The 19,576-nt window shown below is 40.0% G+C and overlaps 1 protein-coding gene across 1 annotated transcript in view; it reads right to left on the bottom strand.

Moving 5' to 3' along the window:
- Positions 1–19,576, bottom strand: part of PIK3C2G (phosphatidylinositol-4-phosphate 3-kinase catalytic subunit type 2 gamma) — a 218,246-nt gene that overhangs the window by 171,705 nt on the left and 26,965 nt on the right. The window contains 4 exon segments of the mRNA XM_085049213.1: positions 4,135–4,168; positions 10,857–10,979; positions 15,727–15,790; positions 18,899–18,969. Of these exon segments, the coding sequence (XP_084905339.1) occupies positions 4,135–4,168; positions 10,857–10,979; positions 15,727–15,790; positions 18,899–18,969 (292 nt within the window).

Below are 19,576 nucleotides of genomic sequence, written 5' to 3' on the forward strand. Positions count from 1 at the left end.
GTCTCTTGTGGACAGAACTCCTGACAGAATGGAAGTGATAATATGACTGATCCTCTTGAAGGGACCTCAGGAACACATTTACAGGAGAAGAACATCATGCACCAAAAACAGGATTAGAGGAGCCCTGCCTCTAGCCAGGTAGAGGAAAGGGACAATCGGATCTATTGGACTGTGTGGATCCGATGGCCTGGCACGTCTGACCCACAAAGATACACGGCTTTGGTTGATACTGGCGCTCAGTGCACCCTGATGCCATCCAGGTATGTGGGGACCGAATCCATTTCTATTTCTGGGGTGACAGGAGGATCCCAGCAGCTGACTGTACTGGAAGCTGAAGTGAGTTTAACTGGGAACGAGTGGCAGAAACACCCCATTGTGACTGGTCCGGACGCCCCATGCATCCTCGGCATAGATTATCTCAGGAGTGGATATTTCAAGGACCCGAAGGGACATCGCTGGGCTTTTGGGATAGCAGCCGTAGAGACAGAAGACATAAGACAACTAAATACCCTGCCTGGTCTCTCAGATAACCCGTCTGCTGTAGGACTACTGAGAATTGAAGAACAGCGGGTACCAATTGCTACAGCAACAGTGCACCGCCGGCAATACCGCACTGACAGAGACTCTGTGGCCCCCATCCATAAGATGATTCAGGAACTGGAGAGCCAAGGGGTGGTCAGCAAGGCTCACTCACCCTTTAACAGCCCTATATGGCCGGTGCGTAAGTCCAGTGAAGAATGGAGACTGACGGTGGATTACCGTGGCCTGAATGAAGTCACACCACCACTGAGTGCTGCTGTACCCAACATGTTGGAACTTCAGTATGAGCTGGAATCCAAGGCAGCAAAGTGGTATGCGACCATTGATATTGCCAATGCCTTTTTCTCCATTCCTCTGGCAGCAGAGTGCAGGCCTCAATTTGCTTTCACCTGGAGAGGTGTGCAGTACACATGGAACCGACTGCCCCAGGGGTGGAAGCATAGTCCCACCATCTGCCATGGACTGATCCAGGCTGCTCTGGAAAAGGGTGAGGCTCCAGAACATCTGCAGTATATTGATGACATCATTGTGTGGGGGGACACAGCAACAGAAGTATTTGGGAGAGAAAATCATCAGAATTCTCCTGGAAGCTGGTTTCGCCATCAAGAAGAGCAAAGTCAAGGGACCTGCCCGAGAGATCCAGTTCTTGGGAGTAAAGTGGCAAGAATGACGGTGTCAGATTCCTTCTGAGGTCATCAATAAAATCACTGCGATGTCTCCACCTACCAACAAGAAAGAGACGCAAGCTTTCCTAGGCGCCATAGGCTTTTGGAGAATGCACATCCCTGAGTACAGCCAGATCGTGAGTCCTCTCTACCTCATAACCCGCAAGAAGAATGATTTCCACTGGGGCCCTGAACAGCAGTAAGCCTTCACCCCGATCAAACAGGAGATCGCTCATGCGGTAGCCCTTGGACCAGTCAGGACAGGACCAGAGGTAAAGAATGTGCTTTACTCTGCAGCCGGGCGCCATGGTCTGTCCTGGAGCCTTTGGCAGAAGGTGCCTGGTGAGACCTGAGGTCGACCACTGGGATTCTGGAGTCGAAGTTACAGAGGGTCTGAAGTCAACTACACTCCCACCGAGAAAGAAATCTTGGCAGCTTACGAAGGAGTCCAAGCCGCCTCAGAGGTGATCGGCACAGAAACACAACTTCTCCTTGCACCCCGACTGCCAGTACTGGGGTGGATGTTCAAGGGAAGGGTTCCCTCTACCCACCATGCCACTGATGCCACGTGGAGCAAATGGATTGCCCTTATCACACAGCGCGCCCGTATTGGAAACCTGAATCGCCCTGGGATTCTGGAAATCATAACAAACTGGCCTGAAGGTGAGACTTTTAAATTATCTTCAGAAGAAGCAGAGGAGAAAGTAGCACGTGCCGAGGAAGCACCCCCGTATAACGAGCTGCCGGAGAGTGAAAGACGCTATGCCCTCTTCACCGATGGGTCCTGCCGAATTGTAGGCGCAGATCGGAAATGGAAAGCTGCAGTATGGAGCCCCACACGACAAGCTGTACAGGCTACCGAGGGACAAGGTGAATCGAGTCAGGTCGCGGAGCTTAAAGCCATCCAACTGGCTTTGGATATTGCCGAACGAGAGAAATGGCCAAGGCTCTATCTCTACACTGACTCCTGGATGGTAGCCAACGCGCTATGGGGATGGTTAGATCGCTGGAGAAAGGCTAACTGGCAGCGCAGAGGAAAACCCATCTGGGCCGCTGAGATGTGGCAGGACATCGCCGCCCAGGCAGAAAAGCTGACCGTGAAAGTTCGACACGTGGATGCACATGTACCTAAGAGTCGGGCTAATGAAGAGCATCGTAACAATGAGCAGGTGGACCAAGCTGCCAAGGTGGAAGTGTCACAGGTGGATCTGGACTGGCAGCACAAAGGAGAATTATTTCTAGCTCGTTGGGCCCATGATGCCTCTGGTCATCAAGGGAGAGATGCGACATACAGGTGGGCTTGTGACCGAGGGGTGGACTTGACCATGGACAACATCTCACAGGTCATCCACAGCTGTGAGACTTGCGCTGCAATCAAACAGGCCAAGCGGGTGAAGCCTCTGTGGTATGGTGGACGATGGTCAAAGTACAGGTATGGGGAAGTATGGCAAGCTGACTATATCACACTTCCCCAAACCCGCCAAGGAAAGCGCTACGTGCTGACCATGGTGGAAGCAACCACGGGATGGTTAGAGACCTACCCTGTGCCTCATGCTACTGCCCGGAACACCATCCTGGGCCTGGAAAAGCAAGTCCTGTGGAGACATGGTACCCCTGAGAGAATCGAGTCTGACAATGGAACCCATTTCAAGAATGGCCTCATAAGCACCTGGGCTAGAGAACACGGAATTGAATGGATATACCACATCCCCTATCATGCACCAGCTGCCGGGAAAGTTGAACGGTGCAATGGACTACTTAAGACAACTTTGAAGGCACTTGGCGGGGGAACCTTCAAAAATTGGGAACTGAACTTAGCAAAGGCCACCTGGATGGTTAACACAAGGGGTTCTATCAATCAAGCCGGTCCTGCCGAGTCCGAACCTTTGCACACAGTGGATGGAGATAAAGTCCCTGTAGTACACGTAGGAGGTTTTTTATGAAAGACTGTTTGGATTAGTCCCACCTCAGGCAAAGGCAAACCCATCCGTGGAGTGGTTTTTGCCCAAGGACCTGGTTATACTTGGTGGGTGATGAAGGCAGATGGGGAAACCTGTTGTGTACCACAAGGAGACCTTATCTTAAGTGAGAACTCTGTAGATGGTAATAGAATAAGGGGTGGATAATGTCCTAGGTTGCAATATAGATGTATTTAAGTATTCTATTACCACCAGCTGTGGGCCGTTAGCTGCTATCACCTGCTAATGACCCACTCCGGATGACAGGCAATGGGCCATCCGTTAGCTGTTACCAGCTGCTAATGACCCACCCCGCATGACAGGCAATGGGCCATCAGGGACCCACCGTGTGACTCATGGACTTATCTCATCCCATTGTGGGATGCTCTGCCCAGGAGGGAGGAACCAGGTGTTCCCACCTGGATATAACCTGGCCTTGGAACTGCCTGAGCTAGCCCTGTCTACTGGGTTCCCAGAGGACGAGAGCTACCACTGGATCTTCAGCTGGAGACTAGACCTTCACAGGATCACCGCTTCAACTGGACTACTTCAGTTGGACTGCTACTACCACCCTAACAGGGTGTTAGGTTGTATCTGACTTTGTCAGTGCTTTTCCTTGTATTATTTCACTTATTTTTTTAATTTCAATCTTGACTTGTGATCTCCCACTGGTTTGTTTTCAAACCAACACATGGGTAAAGAAAACTACCATGATCACCACCTGAACTCAGTTCTTTCACTCTTCTATTCATTCTCCCCATTCAAGCCTCCAGATTATTTTGTGGAAATGCTGTTTTATTTACATTATTAGATCACTTCAATTTGAACTTATAATTACCTTATAATACACCTAAGCATGTAAACATCTGCAATATGCCAACTCTAACAGTTTACTAAAACAAACAAATAGCAAGATGTGTGCTTTCTGATGAAACATCTTCAGTTAACATATTTTAAAAATAACACTTTACCTTTGTCTGGTGTTTCCACACTTTGAAGATAATTCTATAAAGACAAAACCAGACAGGAAAAAAATAATCAGTCACTTCAGAAAAGACCAGGTAGCAGTTGTAATGGTTGTAGGAGTAGCACACATGGAAAATACAGTGAAAAGGGGGAAGGATTTATCATGACGTTATGATGATACAAGACATGACTGGGATTCAGAGCACCAGGACCTGATTCCTCTACCACCTCAGACAAACCACTTAAGACCTGATTTCTGACAGTATTTGGGCATGTCAAGATACGAAGGAGCACTTACCAACATTAGAGGTGCACACCTTTGCAGCCTCTGCAGGGGTACAACAGAGACAAGAATTCCCTCTCCATCTCTTTGCATGCCTTACATAATCAGACATGAGGCCACAAGGGCAGAGTCTCAGCATCGTTTCAAAGCTGAGGAGCAGCAAGTCTCCACTCAAGTGCCCTCCATTTCATTTCACCTATATTCCTGCGCCAAATCAGTGAAAATAGCTGTGCTCTTCAAAGGCCTGTGAGCAGGTAGCTGACCAGAGGTGGTCAGCAGGAAATAGCTAAGGGGAGACCTCAAAGTGCTCTCCAGCTTCCTCGTGAGGAGAAGAGGAGGGACAGGCAGTGATCTCTCTGGTGATCAGTGACAGGATTCAGCGGAATGACATGAAGCTGAGTCAGGGGAGGTTTAGGCTGGATGTCAGGAAAAGGTTTTTCACCCAGAGAGTGGTTGAGCACAGGGTGGCTCCCCTGGGAAGTGGTCACAGCACCAGCCTGACAGAGTTCTGTAAGCATTTTGACAATACTTTCACACACATAGTGGGATTCTTGGGGTGTCCTGTGCAGGGCCAGAAGGTTGACTTCGATGATCCTTGTGGATCCCTTCCAACTCAGCACGTTCAGTGATTATATGAATCTATGATCAGATTTGCATCTACCAAATGGACACAAAAATAAGTAGCAAATCTTGACCAGAGAGACTAAAAAGTTAATTCTGCATTTTAGTATTGCCTGTGGCTTACACTGTTTGAACCCACATCCCTGAAAGATTTTTCTGCCCTTCACAATCATTAATTCCTTTGCAGTGGGCTAAGAGCACATTATGTTAGTACATTTGTATTCAGCATGATGCTTCTTAAAAATTACAATGCATGCAGAGGTGGCATAAGAAATACAATGCTGGATGTACATTCTCCCTCTGGCACCCAGCTTGGAGCTGCCAGTATTTGTCTGGTGAAGATGAACAGAAGTAGTCAAATGCTTACTTGAGGGGAAAAAAGCAACAGCCAGGCTGAGAATTATATTTTCACAATCTTCATAATGCAGTGAGACAAATGGGAACAGAGACCTTTGTTCAATTCTCTCAAATTTTGGAAAGTAAACAACCTTTTGGCACAGTACTTATAATTAAAACATAGTATAGGATGCGTAATATATAGTGGATTAGGGATTAGTGCCTGTTCTGGCAGGATTTGATCTCCTAGGACTTTTTGTGAGCTGCTGTAAGAAAGGAATGGGGAAAAAAGACAATGAGAGATGAAAAATATTAATTGTGCATCAGGCCCAGAGCCTCCCCTGAACAGATTTTAAAATCCCAATGTTAGGTAGGTTAGAGACTGAAATAATCACATTTATAAAGAGATGCAATCAGTTAAGAAGAAACCAGCACTGGTGCCAGTTGGTTTCATAATCTCTTAACCACAGTACAGGAATGTACAGTATTGGCAGTGAGGTGGAAGTAAGGAAGTACTATATACAATTTAATTAAACACAGAAGATTGAAAATAAGATTCTTTGGAGGGTTTTCTGGTGGGTTTTTTGGTTTTGTTTGTTTGTTTGGGGGGGGGCGATTTGGGGTTTTTTTGTTGGTTTTGGAGGTTTTGTTTGGTTGGGGGTTTTTTTGGTTAGTTGTTTGGTGGGAGGGTTTGTTTGTTTAGTTGGTTTTTAATAAAACCAGAATTAAATAGAAGCATATTCCTTTTTTTTCCAAGTATGCAAGAACACATGTATAAACATATACTGGCAGCCCATGTAATTTGCATTGGAAGAAGTAACCTGAGGCTTTATGTGCACATGTGCCAAATGGATGTGTTAAAAAATATTCCACACAAAACCACACCATATATTATACTAAAGCATGAGGAAATCAAGGTGAAAAAGCAGTTAGAACTCTTTTTCTGGTATTCCTCCCTTACCTCATGTGTAATGGTGCAGTGCTTGAGATGTAACAGGTAGCCTCAAAAATGTCACTTAATTTGTGGGGCAGTTTACCCACTTATCTGAAAAAAGCCTTCTCTTCCATGTAACAAAAAGTTTTGGTACTATGCTAATGAATGTATTAGAAACAATTCAAGCAATATGGCAAAATACAATAATATTGCAACATTTAGTAATTTTATCAGTACCCAGAATTCACATTAAAAATTACCCTACAATTCAATATGACTTAAAATCAAAAAGAGGTTTGAGGGAATTGGTAGTCCATCAAACACCGGGCTGCTAAGTACTATTTTTGACTACATGCATTGCTACAGACAGGAAAGCTGGTCAATTGTCTTTGTATAAATATTGATAAATAGAGACACAATCTGTTTTGTTATATTTGCCTACTATTCTATACGTGAGGTAGTTGCATATGTGTGTCAGAGACTGAAATAGTTCATGCCTCAAACATTGATATAAAGTTTTGCTCATTATAACAAAAAGTGTATAAAGAAGCTACAATCAAAGAAACCTCCCTGAAGCTACCTGACTGGGACTTTGGACTGAGTCAAACTGCTGAGATTAGATAAAGGGAAACCTATTGTTCAATCATCTCAAGCTGAGGGAAAGGTATGCATACACAAAGGCCAAAGCCACCAGCTGTGCTGAGAATCATTCCTGGCTGAGTTTGGGGTGGGGGCAGAGCACAGCTCACAGAAGCCAGGTTTACACAGACTGGCCCAGCTGTGGAACCCCCAGCCTCACTGGCTACATCCATGGGACTTTCACGTGAAAGGCAGCTGAGGGGGAGTCACAATCCATCACAGACCCCCCAGAGTGCTAGGCCTGGCACCACAGGAGTGCACGTGATGCAAGCAAAGTCTGCGGCTAGAGACTGCCCCCTCCCCCGGGGGGACATGCCTGGACATTGCCCCTGGTCTGAGTGTATATTAACCCATGGCATTCTGTGCTTTTGGGGGGACCACCACCACCGAGAAGACCGGCTGGAGAGGATCAACGCAACATCGTTGGGATCCACGGATGGTGATATTTTCTCTTTCCCTCTTTCTGTCCCCCCCACCTCTTTTCTTACTTCTCTTTTTTTCTCTTTTCTTCCCTCTCTCTCTCATATTTTCTATCAAATAAAACTCATACTATTGACTGGCATATGGTCTTGTTTGTACCTTAATTCGGGCAGAAGTATTTCTAAAGAACCTTAATAATTAGATCATAACAATGTGTAATCACTATTTTCTTAAAATGGGACAGTGTTCAAGTCACAAAACATGCAGAAATATATTTTACTGCTTTTATGACATTTATAGTTCAGCTGCTGAGAAAGACGAATTTTTTTATGGAATCAAAGCCAAAACTTTTCTAGCTTTCTGAGGTCTATTGACTGTCCTAGCAGCTATTTCTCAAAGGAATAAAAAGCCAGCTGGTGCAGGAATAGTTGGGCTTTTTTTTCATCATTTATTTTAAGCCAGTTGTTAGGTCTGCTTCAGCAAAGAGGGAGTCAGAGGGAAAGGGGTGTCAGTCAAGGTCACAGGCAGCATTTACAGGAAGGCTTCAAGGGACAGACAAACAGTGCAGCCTGAAAGGCAGTGTTAAGAGAACAAAACTTCAATAACTTAAAAACTTTAAAATATGAGTAACAATCTAGTCAACAGTTTTTGAGAGATACGTGAAACAGTTTCTTACTGAATATTGGGACAGAAAAATATTCAAGACTATTCAATCAGGACACAATCTTTTAAAAACTGAGAAGAGGCTACTCAGGAACAGTATCATTTTGCTCATTACAGATGAGTAAACAGTATCATTATCATCACCACTTATCATTTATAGCCTCTGGAGATCACAGCCAGGACCAGCACTCTACTATGCTGGAGATTGTACACATAGATAAAGTCCTGCTTATAAACTAATAGGTAAACCAGAAAAAGGGAAATATACGTATGAGTCCCACTGTGTGAGGAAGAACATGGAAGTTGTTTTAGGAGAACCTGTATATATGGGAGACAGTCTATACAGAGGAGTTGGAACTTTGACATGCTGGAGAATGAGTAATGGCAAACACAGAACATCTGGAGCAGGGTTTTTTTGTTTGTTTCTTTTTACAAGAAGATAGATCAGCTCATAATTCAAGTATTTTCCTTATAATAATCACTTCATCTCTAAAATAAAATTTATATTTGCGTGACAATGACTCTGAAGACAAGCAGAAGCAGCATCAACAGAAACAGTTGAAAGACTTGAAGGAGTCTGGTTTTCATCCCATTATATTTTATTCTTTACGGCATGACGTGAGGGGGGTTCTGACTTCGCTGGACAAGCTACACTAGTAGGAACTGATTTGTCTCTCTGACCACTGCACCTATTTTTCTGCTCAAATTCAGAGAGGATGGGGCTGCAAATGGACCAAGGGATACTCAGGAAATATAAGCCAGTTATAGGAGGCAGTTTACACATTGGGTTCACAGGGCTGACCTGAACACTGGAAGAGAAAAAACACTGAATTTTTCTTACCTCAAAAAAACCTTTTAACAAATTAGTCCCAATACATTTCTTCTGCTCTAATTCCTTTCTAAAAGAAAGTTCTGTTACTGTACTCTCTATCTTTTAACTGGACCCAGCTCTTTATCTCTTAAAAAGGATTGTGGATTTACTTTTCTCAAGGACAAGACACTGATCATCCTGATGCCTCTTAGGGGCGTCTGGAGTTTAACTGAAAAGCAAATCATATGACTCCCTTGTTACTTCCTTTATCTCTTTCTCTACAGTATTTGCCCTCTCATATACGAGAAGAGCTTTTCTTAAATTGAGATATTCTTATTTCCATTTGATTCCACATCATGTCAGATAAAATGTGGGCCAACACAGACCCATTTATGCAGAAATTTACCCCCAATAATTACTTCTAATAATTGATGTCTAAGAGACATTAAAAGATTTAGGATAATATAGAAACAAGATTTACTGTGAGTCATGACCTAGAAGGGAAGCAAGAGAAGCCACTTAAGTGAATCAGCTGGTCAGGTCTAAACAGTAAGCCAAAAACCCTGCAGCTGTCTTGGTTCTTCCAGTCCATGGTGTTTTTACACATTTCACAAGCCGTGGGAAAAAACAAAATCAAAACCAACAATAAAGAGAAGGGATAAGTCTTGCAAACAGGTAATGGTCTAAATGCAAGCATCCCATCCAGTTTGGCATGTTCTTCTAAACAGTATTTGCTATGAGAAAGAATGATGAGAAACTGTTCAAGGAAAGAAGAGAGTTCCTTAGTAACTTATTTCTTTAGAAGTGTGAAGAGAGAATTTCATTAGGGTGTGAAAAAATTATCATGACTTTCAGTTACGCCAGACTAAATCCAAGTGATTATTAGCTTGATTTTCAAATTTGCTGAGCACCTGTATCTCCAAGATGCTGACTTTAAAATAATTTTTGGGTGCTCAGAACTTCTGTAAATAATGACATAGGGACTTGTGTAAGGTCATACCAAAGCAGCTGATGAGCAAACCAAGAACAGATACTGCCCTCCAAAGTCCCAGTTCACAATTATACAGAACCCCCTGGAAAAACCCATGTCAGTATTTCTAGGATATTTCAGCTAAATCAGGACTATATGATGCTGGTACTTTTTTGCATAAATAGTAGGGTCATTTCAATCTGAAAAAAATCATAATTTAAATGACATTTATGGAAGATTTCTTTTATTATTATTAACAACTTGTACTAAGTATATGAAAACCCAATACTTTGAAATCACATGATTTGGTAAATAGGTGATGTGGCAAAGCAGAGATTTGTACATTTGCTGCCAGAGTGATTTGTGCCTTTTTTCTTTTATATATTAGTAATCTTCCCTGTACTTTTCCCTACCCTTTTCCCCAGCTAGAAAGACCAAACACATTGCAGAGCTCCAAGCCTTGGGGTCACGAGGCCCCTCTCCTATCTTTGTTCTTCCTGGGAACCAAAGTTGAGAACAAACTCTTCGAGACACATTTTCGTAAAAAAGTACAGCTAGTACCAAGGGTGGGGAGCTCCAGAAAGGGGCTTGACCTGGGGGGAATCGCATCACCACTTGTCCTCCAAATTGGTGCATTTAATCAATTATGCTAATTTCCTAAAACCTATAAAACTGTATTCACCCCTGGGGGGTGGGCTTTTGTGGACATTCTTCCATAACTGCCCCTGGAGCTCGACTAAAGATCCACTTTTATGTTAACTCCTATACAAAAAGTATCTCAAGTTTCATTTCCAGGTTTAAAAAGGTCACACATTCAGTAGGAACAAGAAAGAACTGGAGGAGAATATGAGTTCCAGTTAAACACATGACAAGAATTCTGTTGCTCCTCTGCCATATATGGTCAACGTTCTTTTTTTTCACAGTGCCTCTACCCACAACACTTGTCAAAGGAAAAATATATAGCGACTCAGTAAAATGGACTTCAATCAAAAAATTAGTTTCAACTCCCAGTTTTAAAGAGAAAAAAATGACATCACATGCATCTTTTACCTGTGCTTTCACCAATGGCAATGCATGGAGTTTTCTGACTGCATCAGTAATGTCTCTGGTTTCCACAAAACAGAGGACACTGCAGATGGCTTTAGCTGCTTCAATCACGTTATCTACTTTATTCTGTTGATAAGAAAGAAAGGGGGGGGGGGGGGGAAGCAAACAGTCAATACATAGCATTTACCAGAAATACCTTACCATGGATTTCGTGCCAGTGAGGGTGTAGAAAATCTTACCTGCTCAAGCAAAATTCAAACACCATACTTTAGTTTGGCTACACTGAAATCACCACAGGCCAATAGTTTCCTAAGGATAGCATCATTTTTATTGAAGTCCAAGTATCTTCCACATAATGCATCTCATTGAAAAGGGCAAGAAATTTCGTATCAAAGACTGGTTTTAGGGCAAAACATTGGTTTGTCTGAACTCCATGAGTGTAGAAGCACTGTAAAGAAAGTTCTGAGGAAACCTGAACCCAAGTGATTCATGAGCTTTCTCAGGTTTTGTGATTATGTGAATTTATCCTCACTATTGTCTCTTACCCATCTCTGTGAGAATTGGAAAACAGCCATGTTCCTCCTAAAAATAGGGACTGTGTGGGAGGCTGCATAATCTGACACTTGTGGACTGAGTACTTCTGCAACTAGTTTTCTGCAAAATTCAATATTTAGTTAAAGCTATTGAATCTTATTGATAAAAAATTTATATCTTTAAATATTGCCATATGAAAAAAATATCTAGGTGAATAATCTCAGGAATACTTTGGGGAATTAAAAAAAAAGGATTCCCAAAGGAAGGAAAACACAATCTTCAAGTATCAAGTACTCCATATTCAGGAAAATAAAGAAAGAAATAAAAATTCATGGACTTTCTGCATAGTTATATCACTTCATTAAACCTTAAAATACATTCTCTGAACAAGCAGAAGCTCTTCTATAAATATTCTCCATGTTTCTGTACCGATAAATGTTCCTTTTAGTGCACTATAGCATGTCTATGCACCCAGAAAATAATTTCTTTAACTCATCCCTTTCATGCCTGAAAAATAAAAATGGTACCAAGATGAGCTTTCTGTTTTCAGGCTTAAGGTCTATGCACAGGCTGTACTGAGAAGGTTAACACTTGTCATTATTAAAAATAAATATAAAAATATATTGAGCTTACTAATTCCACATTATCTGCCTCAAGCAGAACTAAAGCAGAAATTAATTACATAAAATATCCACAAATATTTGGTGGTCAGATTCTTTAAAATGCAAATTTTGGGGTTATTTTTTAGTAATTAAGGACAGCAACACCTTTTCATACTACAGGTCCTACAGAGGAAAAGGCTGACTGATCTCTGAAGAACTTTAGACCCTCTGCGCTGAAGTTGATTCACTGCTTAATGGTATGGCTTTACTATGTGTAACACTGACAAACCCAAAGCGTTATAAATGCTGTTTTACTCTGAGTTGTTGCAGAAATAAGTGTATGTATACATATATACGCAATTTGTAAGTAATATTAAGTATAATTCCAATTTAACATTTGAGTTAAATACATTCTAATTTAGCATTCTTTTTCTTCACAAGTGCAGATGTGTTATTGGAAGAAGAACTTTTGTGCCTATAAATACAATTATGCAGGGTAATTTCGGAGCAGTACACAAGCAATAGACATACTCAAAAATAACCTCTGACTAGAAAAATGGCTCTCCGGATAGAGAAAAAAAAACCAAAAACCCAAACCCACAACCACTTTATGTATTTTTGTACATACACATAAATGCTATTCCATAAAGAGAATTGGCATCTTGAGAACAGTATCAATTTCTGTTTAATATACTATTCTGTTTATAGATAAATTATCAAAGTACTTAACAGAAGCTACTTTGCCATACACTTTGTTTTTATGCTAGCTATGTCTAAGGAGAATATTGCAGATGAAGAAGAGTTAGCACATAAAATTGTGTGATGCTGTATACTATGCATGATGACTTCTTTCACACTATTTCTTTGCTGGGATATTATCATGTAAAGACTTTTCTTTTTTATGTGTAGATGTATGACATTGACTTTTGTCCCAGGGAAGGGAAGACAGCGATTCATTTCTTAACAGAAATTTTACATCTTCTGAAATTCCAAAGGAATTACAGTCAACAACTTGTGATTTTTTCCTCCTCTACATATTTAAATACAGAGCCTTAAAAGGATATTTTGGTGTCTCAATTATTTATATGACAAAAAAATGTTATTCCAGCCTAGAACTTCTACACTCTGTATAAAAAGTTTTATAATGTCTTCTCTGCAGTAACAGTGCATATTGAATGGATTTCAAAATGAAGTGCATGTGAAGTGGTTATCAGGGCAATCAAAATTGGCTGGTTGTTTGACTGCATATATTCTCTGAAAAGTACATTTCAAAATTTACATTTCAACCCTAACAGCACCAATCCCATCCTTGCACCAAAAATCTTAATTTCTTTTTTATTTCATTTTTTAATAGAGGCATTATCAATCTCAAATTTAATTTTCCATTTATTTATCATTATTACTAATTGGATTAATAATGATAGTGGGCTTTTCCCAGAAGTCAGAAGTCCTGGTACCCGCACACATTTGAACAAGTAAATTTGGAAACAGGTTTTTAAAAGTGCAATTTTGTTGGATTTTTTTTGTTTTGGTTTGGTTTTTGTTTTAACTGAGAATCTCAAGGTGTGTCTGGTTAAAACAGAATGCTTAAGGAACTTACAGCTGAGTACAGAACTTCAGCAGGTATGTGTGCACTTAATTTACAATGTGTGAGTATTTCCCAGTGTCTTAAATTCCAGAGTGTGCTGAAAGTGGATTGTGGTTAATCAAAGAAGGGTAACAAGAATCCCAGTGATGTGAATGGGAATATCTTGGAAAACTGACATAATTACTCCTGGGCAGCCTTGGAATTGGGGGCAATTATAATGACCCCAATTTTAGACATTCTTCAAGCAACCAAATCAGAGGTTAGAGAAAATAAGTAAACACGGACTCAAAGACCAAATAAAGGGTCCTCATTTTTTGCTTTACTATATATTTATGACTATAACTTACTATATCACAGGTCTATAATTTTTGAGCCACTTATTAAAGCAAATTATACTACTAGCTTTCATTATTCTAGGTTTGAAAAAGCTCCATATACTGATGCCTCTGAATGAAAACATCTGCATGGCTGTATGACCTACATCATTAACTTGCAATCCAGCTCTTTTCATATGCAATTCATATGAATTTTATTGAGTGTCCCTGAGTAGAAAAGACCCGATTAAAAAAAAATAAACTGCAGAGAAATTCAGCTCTAGACGCACAGATATTTGCTGGATGGTATGAATATTTGAAGATTGTACTTCCTTCCCTTTATAAAAAGTTAATGATCTCAAGAAATTGCTTACTCGATGTAAAAATTTTTAGTGAAAACAAATTTAGGAATGCTTCGTTATAGGTCTGAGGAATATCTGCACAGTGACAGTTGCAGAGGGTGGATTGCAAAGTCTCATTAATGTTGAGGTTATGGCTTTTTTTTAATTTAGAATCCTCTTATTTTAGGCCTTAAAATTTCAAGTGAATGTAACTAACTACCCTGGTAGGTCTACTTCAGTAAAGAAATATATATGCACATTTGAGCTTGGGGGCCTTACTTTTCCAAATGGTTATGACTGCATCACATTTTATACGCTAAATACTTCCCTTTGAGTTGGTGCTTATAAAGGAAAATTCAGCAAATACCTGTATAGTATCAGACTCACAGCTTTATTTTGTAGCTGGGCACAGTTCAACAGCTTTTATGTTTGTGGTGTTTATTTTGAAAAAGCATTAAAGATTTACACAAAATGTAAAATGCTATTATATACCTATATTAATGTGCATATTTATATTTTTTTATAAATCATTGATATATATTTATGTACTCATGTACATGTCTGTATGAATATGTGCATTTATATATATGTGTGTGTATGTATAAACATTTTAATGTAAATATATGTTTTCTGGCTATTCAAGAATATCCAGAGAGATTAAAATCTGAACTTAAATATAGGTGACAGAGTTCTGAAGTAAAATAATCATTTTATGTTGTAACATATTTCAAAGAAATCCCTAACTTAGCATAATGACATAACTCTGGAAGGCATGCACTGGAATATCTCCATGCTACATCAGTATTCCTTGATTTTACTAAATATTTCATTTTCTTTCCAGTTTTTAAACACTAGAAAATCAGTTATCATGCCAACTTGAAAGTCAGATCAAATCAGTTACTGTACCAGCTTGGAAGTCCAATCAAATAACCATGTGGTTTCTTCCAAGGTATGACTCAATTTGCCCTTTAGACATTTGTCTTAAAAACATTGGATAGCAGAGAAGATTTCCTACAAGATTTTTCCTTCAAGCATGTAGCATTCAATTGGTAGCTCACAATGCTTTAAAATAAAGCTCTTGGGAGTTTTGCTGCCTAAACCTAATCCTTCAAACTACCCCATGCTTGCATATATATCCTCAATATATAAATATTAGGCTTGGGGGTTTACAAAATGAGGGACAAATTTTGCAGATACATATAATGCATCATATCTCTACTAATTCCAAATTTTATATTGCCAGCGCAAACAACCCTGGTTCTATTTACAAGTTCCTTGACACTTAGAAACAGTCACCTTTGATATTTTAAATTTGTAGCACTCTCTTCCTAACCTCAAGCCAAGTTTTATTAAGAGAATTTATATCCTTTCAAAGTCAGATTAAACAGTCTTAATTAAAATTCTTCCCTAATTGCATATAAGACAGATTAATAATTAAACACCTTTCATGGAGAAGTTAACACTTTTCTGGTATAACAAACTGAGAACAAATACCTCATTTTGCAACAGATATTCTACTTGACCTCTGTAGTTCATAATAACCGAGACAAGGTTCTGCCTGGAAATTGGAAAAAAAAAAAGGGAAACAACATAAAGTTAGTAACAATTAGATAAAGAGAGCGGGTTTGGGCTTTTTGGTGGGTTTTTTTTGTTTGTTTCTTTCTTTGTTTAGGTTTTTTTGTTTATTTTTTCACATTTTAGACATTTAGAATAATTTCATTTACAGTGATTTTATGTTAGTATAAAACAAAGTGTACGTGTAGACATCATGCAATTGAGCCTGGATGTCCCTGGCTTTTTGGAAGGCATTTGCCACAAAGAATAGATGCAAAAATCTTATATCTTGAGGATACAAGTTTCCCAAGTTAAAGAACTCCAATAAGTGACTTGCTGCTTCAATGTCTATTGAACTTCACTTCTCATTTATTTTAAACTCTAAGATTAAGCATGTGCTTAAATATTACCTTGAAGAAGGATGGACTTCATGTACATGCTACATTCTTATGGCTAGACTTGATGATCTTAAAGGTCTTTTCCAACCTACATGGTTTTATGGGTCAATGCCTTCTTTCTCATTCACTTTGCAGACTAAAGTTGCAGACAATCAGATAAAACATCTGCAAAAGAACTGAAAAAATCTCTACATTTCAAAAGTACATGCTAAGTTCCACGTATGAAAGTGTGTTATAAAAAGGAACTCCATTGCTACTTAATCCATGAAACTTTATTTGCATGCAGTTCTCAAGTTTACATGCTCAAACTGTTTCAGCAACCACGTTTTCCATAGCATTACCCAGGCTGGGTATTTGCTTTACTTCTGTAGACAGACATGTACCACTCTGTGGTTCCATGCCTTTGTCATGCTACAGAAATCAGTACAAAATTTGTACAGGCAGATTGTTGAGTCTTACCAAAGCCTCACTAAATTGATTGGGATTATGAAGAGGAGCATGCAGGTCTTTCTACACTAAACTCCACAACTGATGTTTCAGCTGTAAATCTCACCCTTTTAGGGTCCCTTTTAGGGTCCCTTTTAGGGTCCCTTTTAGGGTTATCTGATGCTATCTCCATCAGATAACAAGAATCAGAGTTTTGCTTTTAAGAACCATTTGTGTAATTTTCTGTGTTTCAAGCATTGTGAAATCCTTGCTGTTTTTCATTTGTCAGCTGGAACAAAACATAAACAGGTGCCTGTGAGATCATTGCTAAGGTATCTTCCTGTGTCAGCCTCCTCTGAAGGGTCAAATCACCAGGGAAGGATATGGAAACTTTAATTCCCAGTTTTACACCTTGTCTAGCCCACTGACTAGTAAAATGGACATACTATTACTTCGACGGCCATCAGAGGTAGTTGGGGTTTGCACAAGCTTTTATGAAAAAGTTGAAATTTACATTCTTTCTTCATTGTTTATTTTACCCTACCATTTTATCCTTTACTTTTATTTCCCCCCCTTTTATATCCCCCACTGATCTTTCATTTGGGTTCTCCCTCTTCAGAAGGTCTAGAAGCAATTCCCCGTCACTCGTCCATCCCCGTTGCAGTCTGGTAGTTGAATGTCACAGAAGTATTTTGATTTTTACAGAGCTTCAAAGCAAATGAACTATTGTTTACAGAGAAATTGTGGGTGTCTTAATGTATTTTAGCTGGGCTAACTAAGCAATCCAAGATTAGAATTGCAACTATGGCCCAAAGTACGGGTTTCGTGGTACATCACTAGACTTTCATTATCTTTATTTTATGGCAAGAAAAAAAGAGAGCCATTGCATTGAAATAAACACCCAGAATAGAGAAATGTTAGGTGGCCTTCCCAGTACCAATAGCATAGCGCATTTCCCTGGAGGTGCCAACTATTCACTCCCTCCTACAAGTAGTTTTACCTTTTTTGCCTTTTATTTCTAATCTGCACTAGCTTTATCTAGCCAGGCAGTTTGTATGTGGAGTAGTTGCCTAGAAATTCCTCCTGTAATCCCGTTAAGTCATAGCTAATACAAGTTGTTTATCTCCATTCTGCCTAACAAAACAATGCTCAAGTGTATGGCTGGGCCCAGAGAGTTGTGGTGAATGGGATTGTTGGGAGCTGGTCCCCAGTGGTTGTGCTCAGGCCTCAGTATTCAGCCCCTCACTACAAGAAAGAGCTTGAGGTGCTGGAGTGTGTTCAGAGAAGGGAGCAGAACTGGCGAAGGATCTGGAGCACAATTCTAATGAACAGTGGCTGAGGGAGATGGAATTGCTTAGCCTGAAAAAAGGGACCTACAGTAAATGATCCTGTTCTGCAGACATTCTCTGTGCTCCTAAATTTCATGTCATCTGTAAAATACCCATCTTCTATCGATCTCTTTATAAAGAGGACCAGAATGAACATTTGGGCCATGCTCCTAGGAAACCGGATGGGTTTTCATTAAGCACAAGATACCCACCTCAAACAAGTCACTACCTCTCTGTTTTCCTCCATCTGCTAAATGACTGGTGCATCATTTAAGTTTACCATCGTTGGCAAAGTACTTTATAACACATTGATGAAAAACATTGCAAAAAGATTCAACAGCTTCTTTATATAAAAGTGGAATTTATCTAAACGGAATACAATGAGAGGTGAATGAGAAATCTCATTTAGTGTTTGTCCACTAGCTAGATTCTAAAGCTAGGCTAGCTTTAGAATCAGTTGCACTTTGAGTTCCAAGTCAAAAGCTCATCCTAGTTAGCCTCCATTAAAAAAAAAAAATTAAAAAATTTTAAAAATCACGGAACTGTGAAAATACGGGCATATTAGCATAATATAGCATAATAATACGGCATAATAATACAGGCATAATAGCAAAACTATTATTTTTACAGTATTTAATCTCAAAAATTCTCTAACAGCAACGCACACAGGAAAATTATGACACCTTCAGTCACGGGAATCTTTGGGAAATATGAAACCTCTAATGAAAAATTCAGCGATATGAAGAGAATTGGGAAAAATTACACAGAACCAAAAAACATTGATTTTTGCTAAGCAATAACTACTGTCTAAAAATAAAAAGTCTGAAATATTGAACCAACTGTCTTTCCCTCTGGTATCATTCCTGTCCCCAGTAGTTCTCAGAATTCCCCTTTGGGGCAAGGAGGCTCCCTATAAATATGAAAAATTACAAACAAAAATACTGCTGAATACCAGCTTACCGGGTCAGTCTCCAGGCACAAGTGTCTTCTAATAGCTCATTCACACAGAACCTTCTTCGGTCATCCCCACACTGTGGAAGAGAGATGTACAGTGACATAGATTATTCTGATGAGAAGAATGTATATTGGAGAGATTTACATGGTATTTTCCAAAGTCAGCATGTTCTCGATAGTGTTCAGGATGTTTTGATCTGAAATTTTATTTGGTGAGTATTTTATATTACAGTGGGTGGTACTACATAGGCACCAGTGCAGGCAAGAGTGTTCAGGAAAACAAGCTAGCTGGACTTAAAAATAGAATTTTACATTATATTCAGCAGGGGAACAGGATGTGCTTGAATCCAGGCAGGGACAGTGGAAGCAGCAGCATATTCGAGTGCCCTGTCTACATGAGACACACAAAGAAGGCAGACAACGTGGCCTATGGCATGCATCAATTCTGGTTTTGTTTCACACTGAGGTAGGCCAGAGGGAGAGATGACGCAGAGTTAAAGGTGAGCTGTGAGGGGAAACATCAACCTGGGCAGCTGAGAGGCTTTGCCTCTTGAGGGACCTGGGTATTTCTTCTACCAGCTTTTGTTGTGCCAGAAAACAAGGTCATTTATTTTGTCAATAGCAAGTGGGTGTACAAAGAAAACATCATTGATGAAGATAATTTCCCCTGGCAAATGGGTGTAC

Source organism: Lichenostomus cassidix, chromosome 1Aa (assembly GCF_008360975.1).
Source record: "Lichenostomus cassidix isolate B80296 chromosome 1Aa, HeHo_3.0, whole genome shotgun sequence".
In the NCBI taxonomy this organism is placed as follows: domain Eukaryota; kingdom Metazoa; phylum Chordata; class Aves; order Passeriformes; family Meliphagidae; genus Lichenostomus; species Lichenostomus cassidix.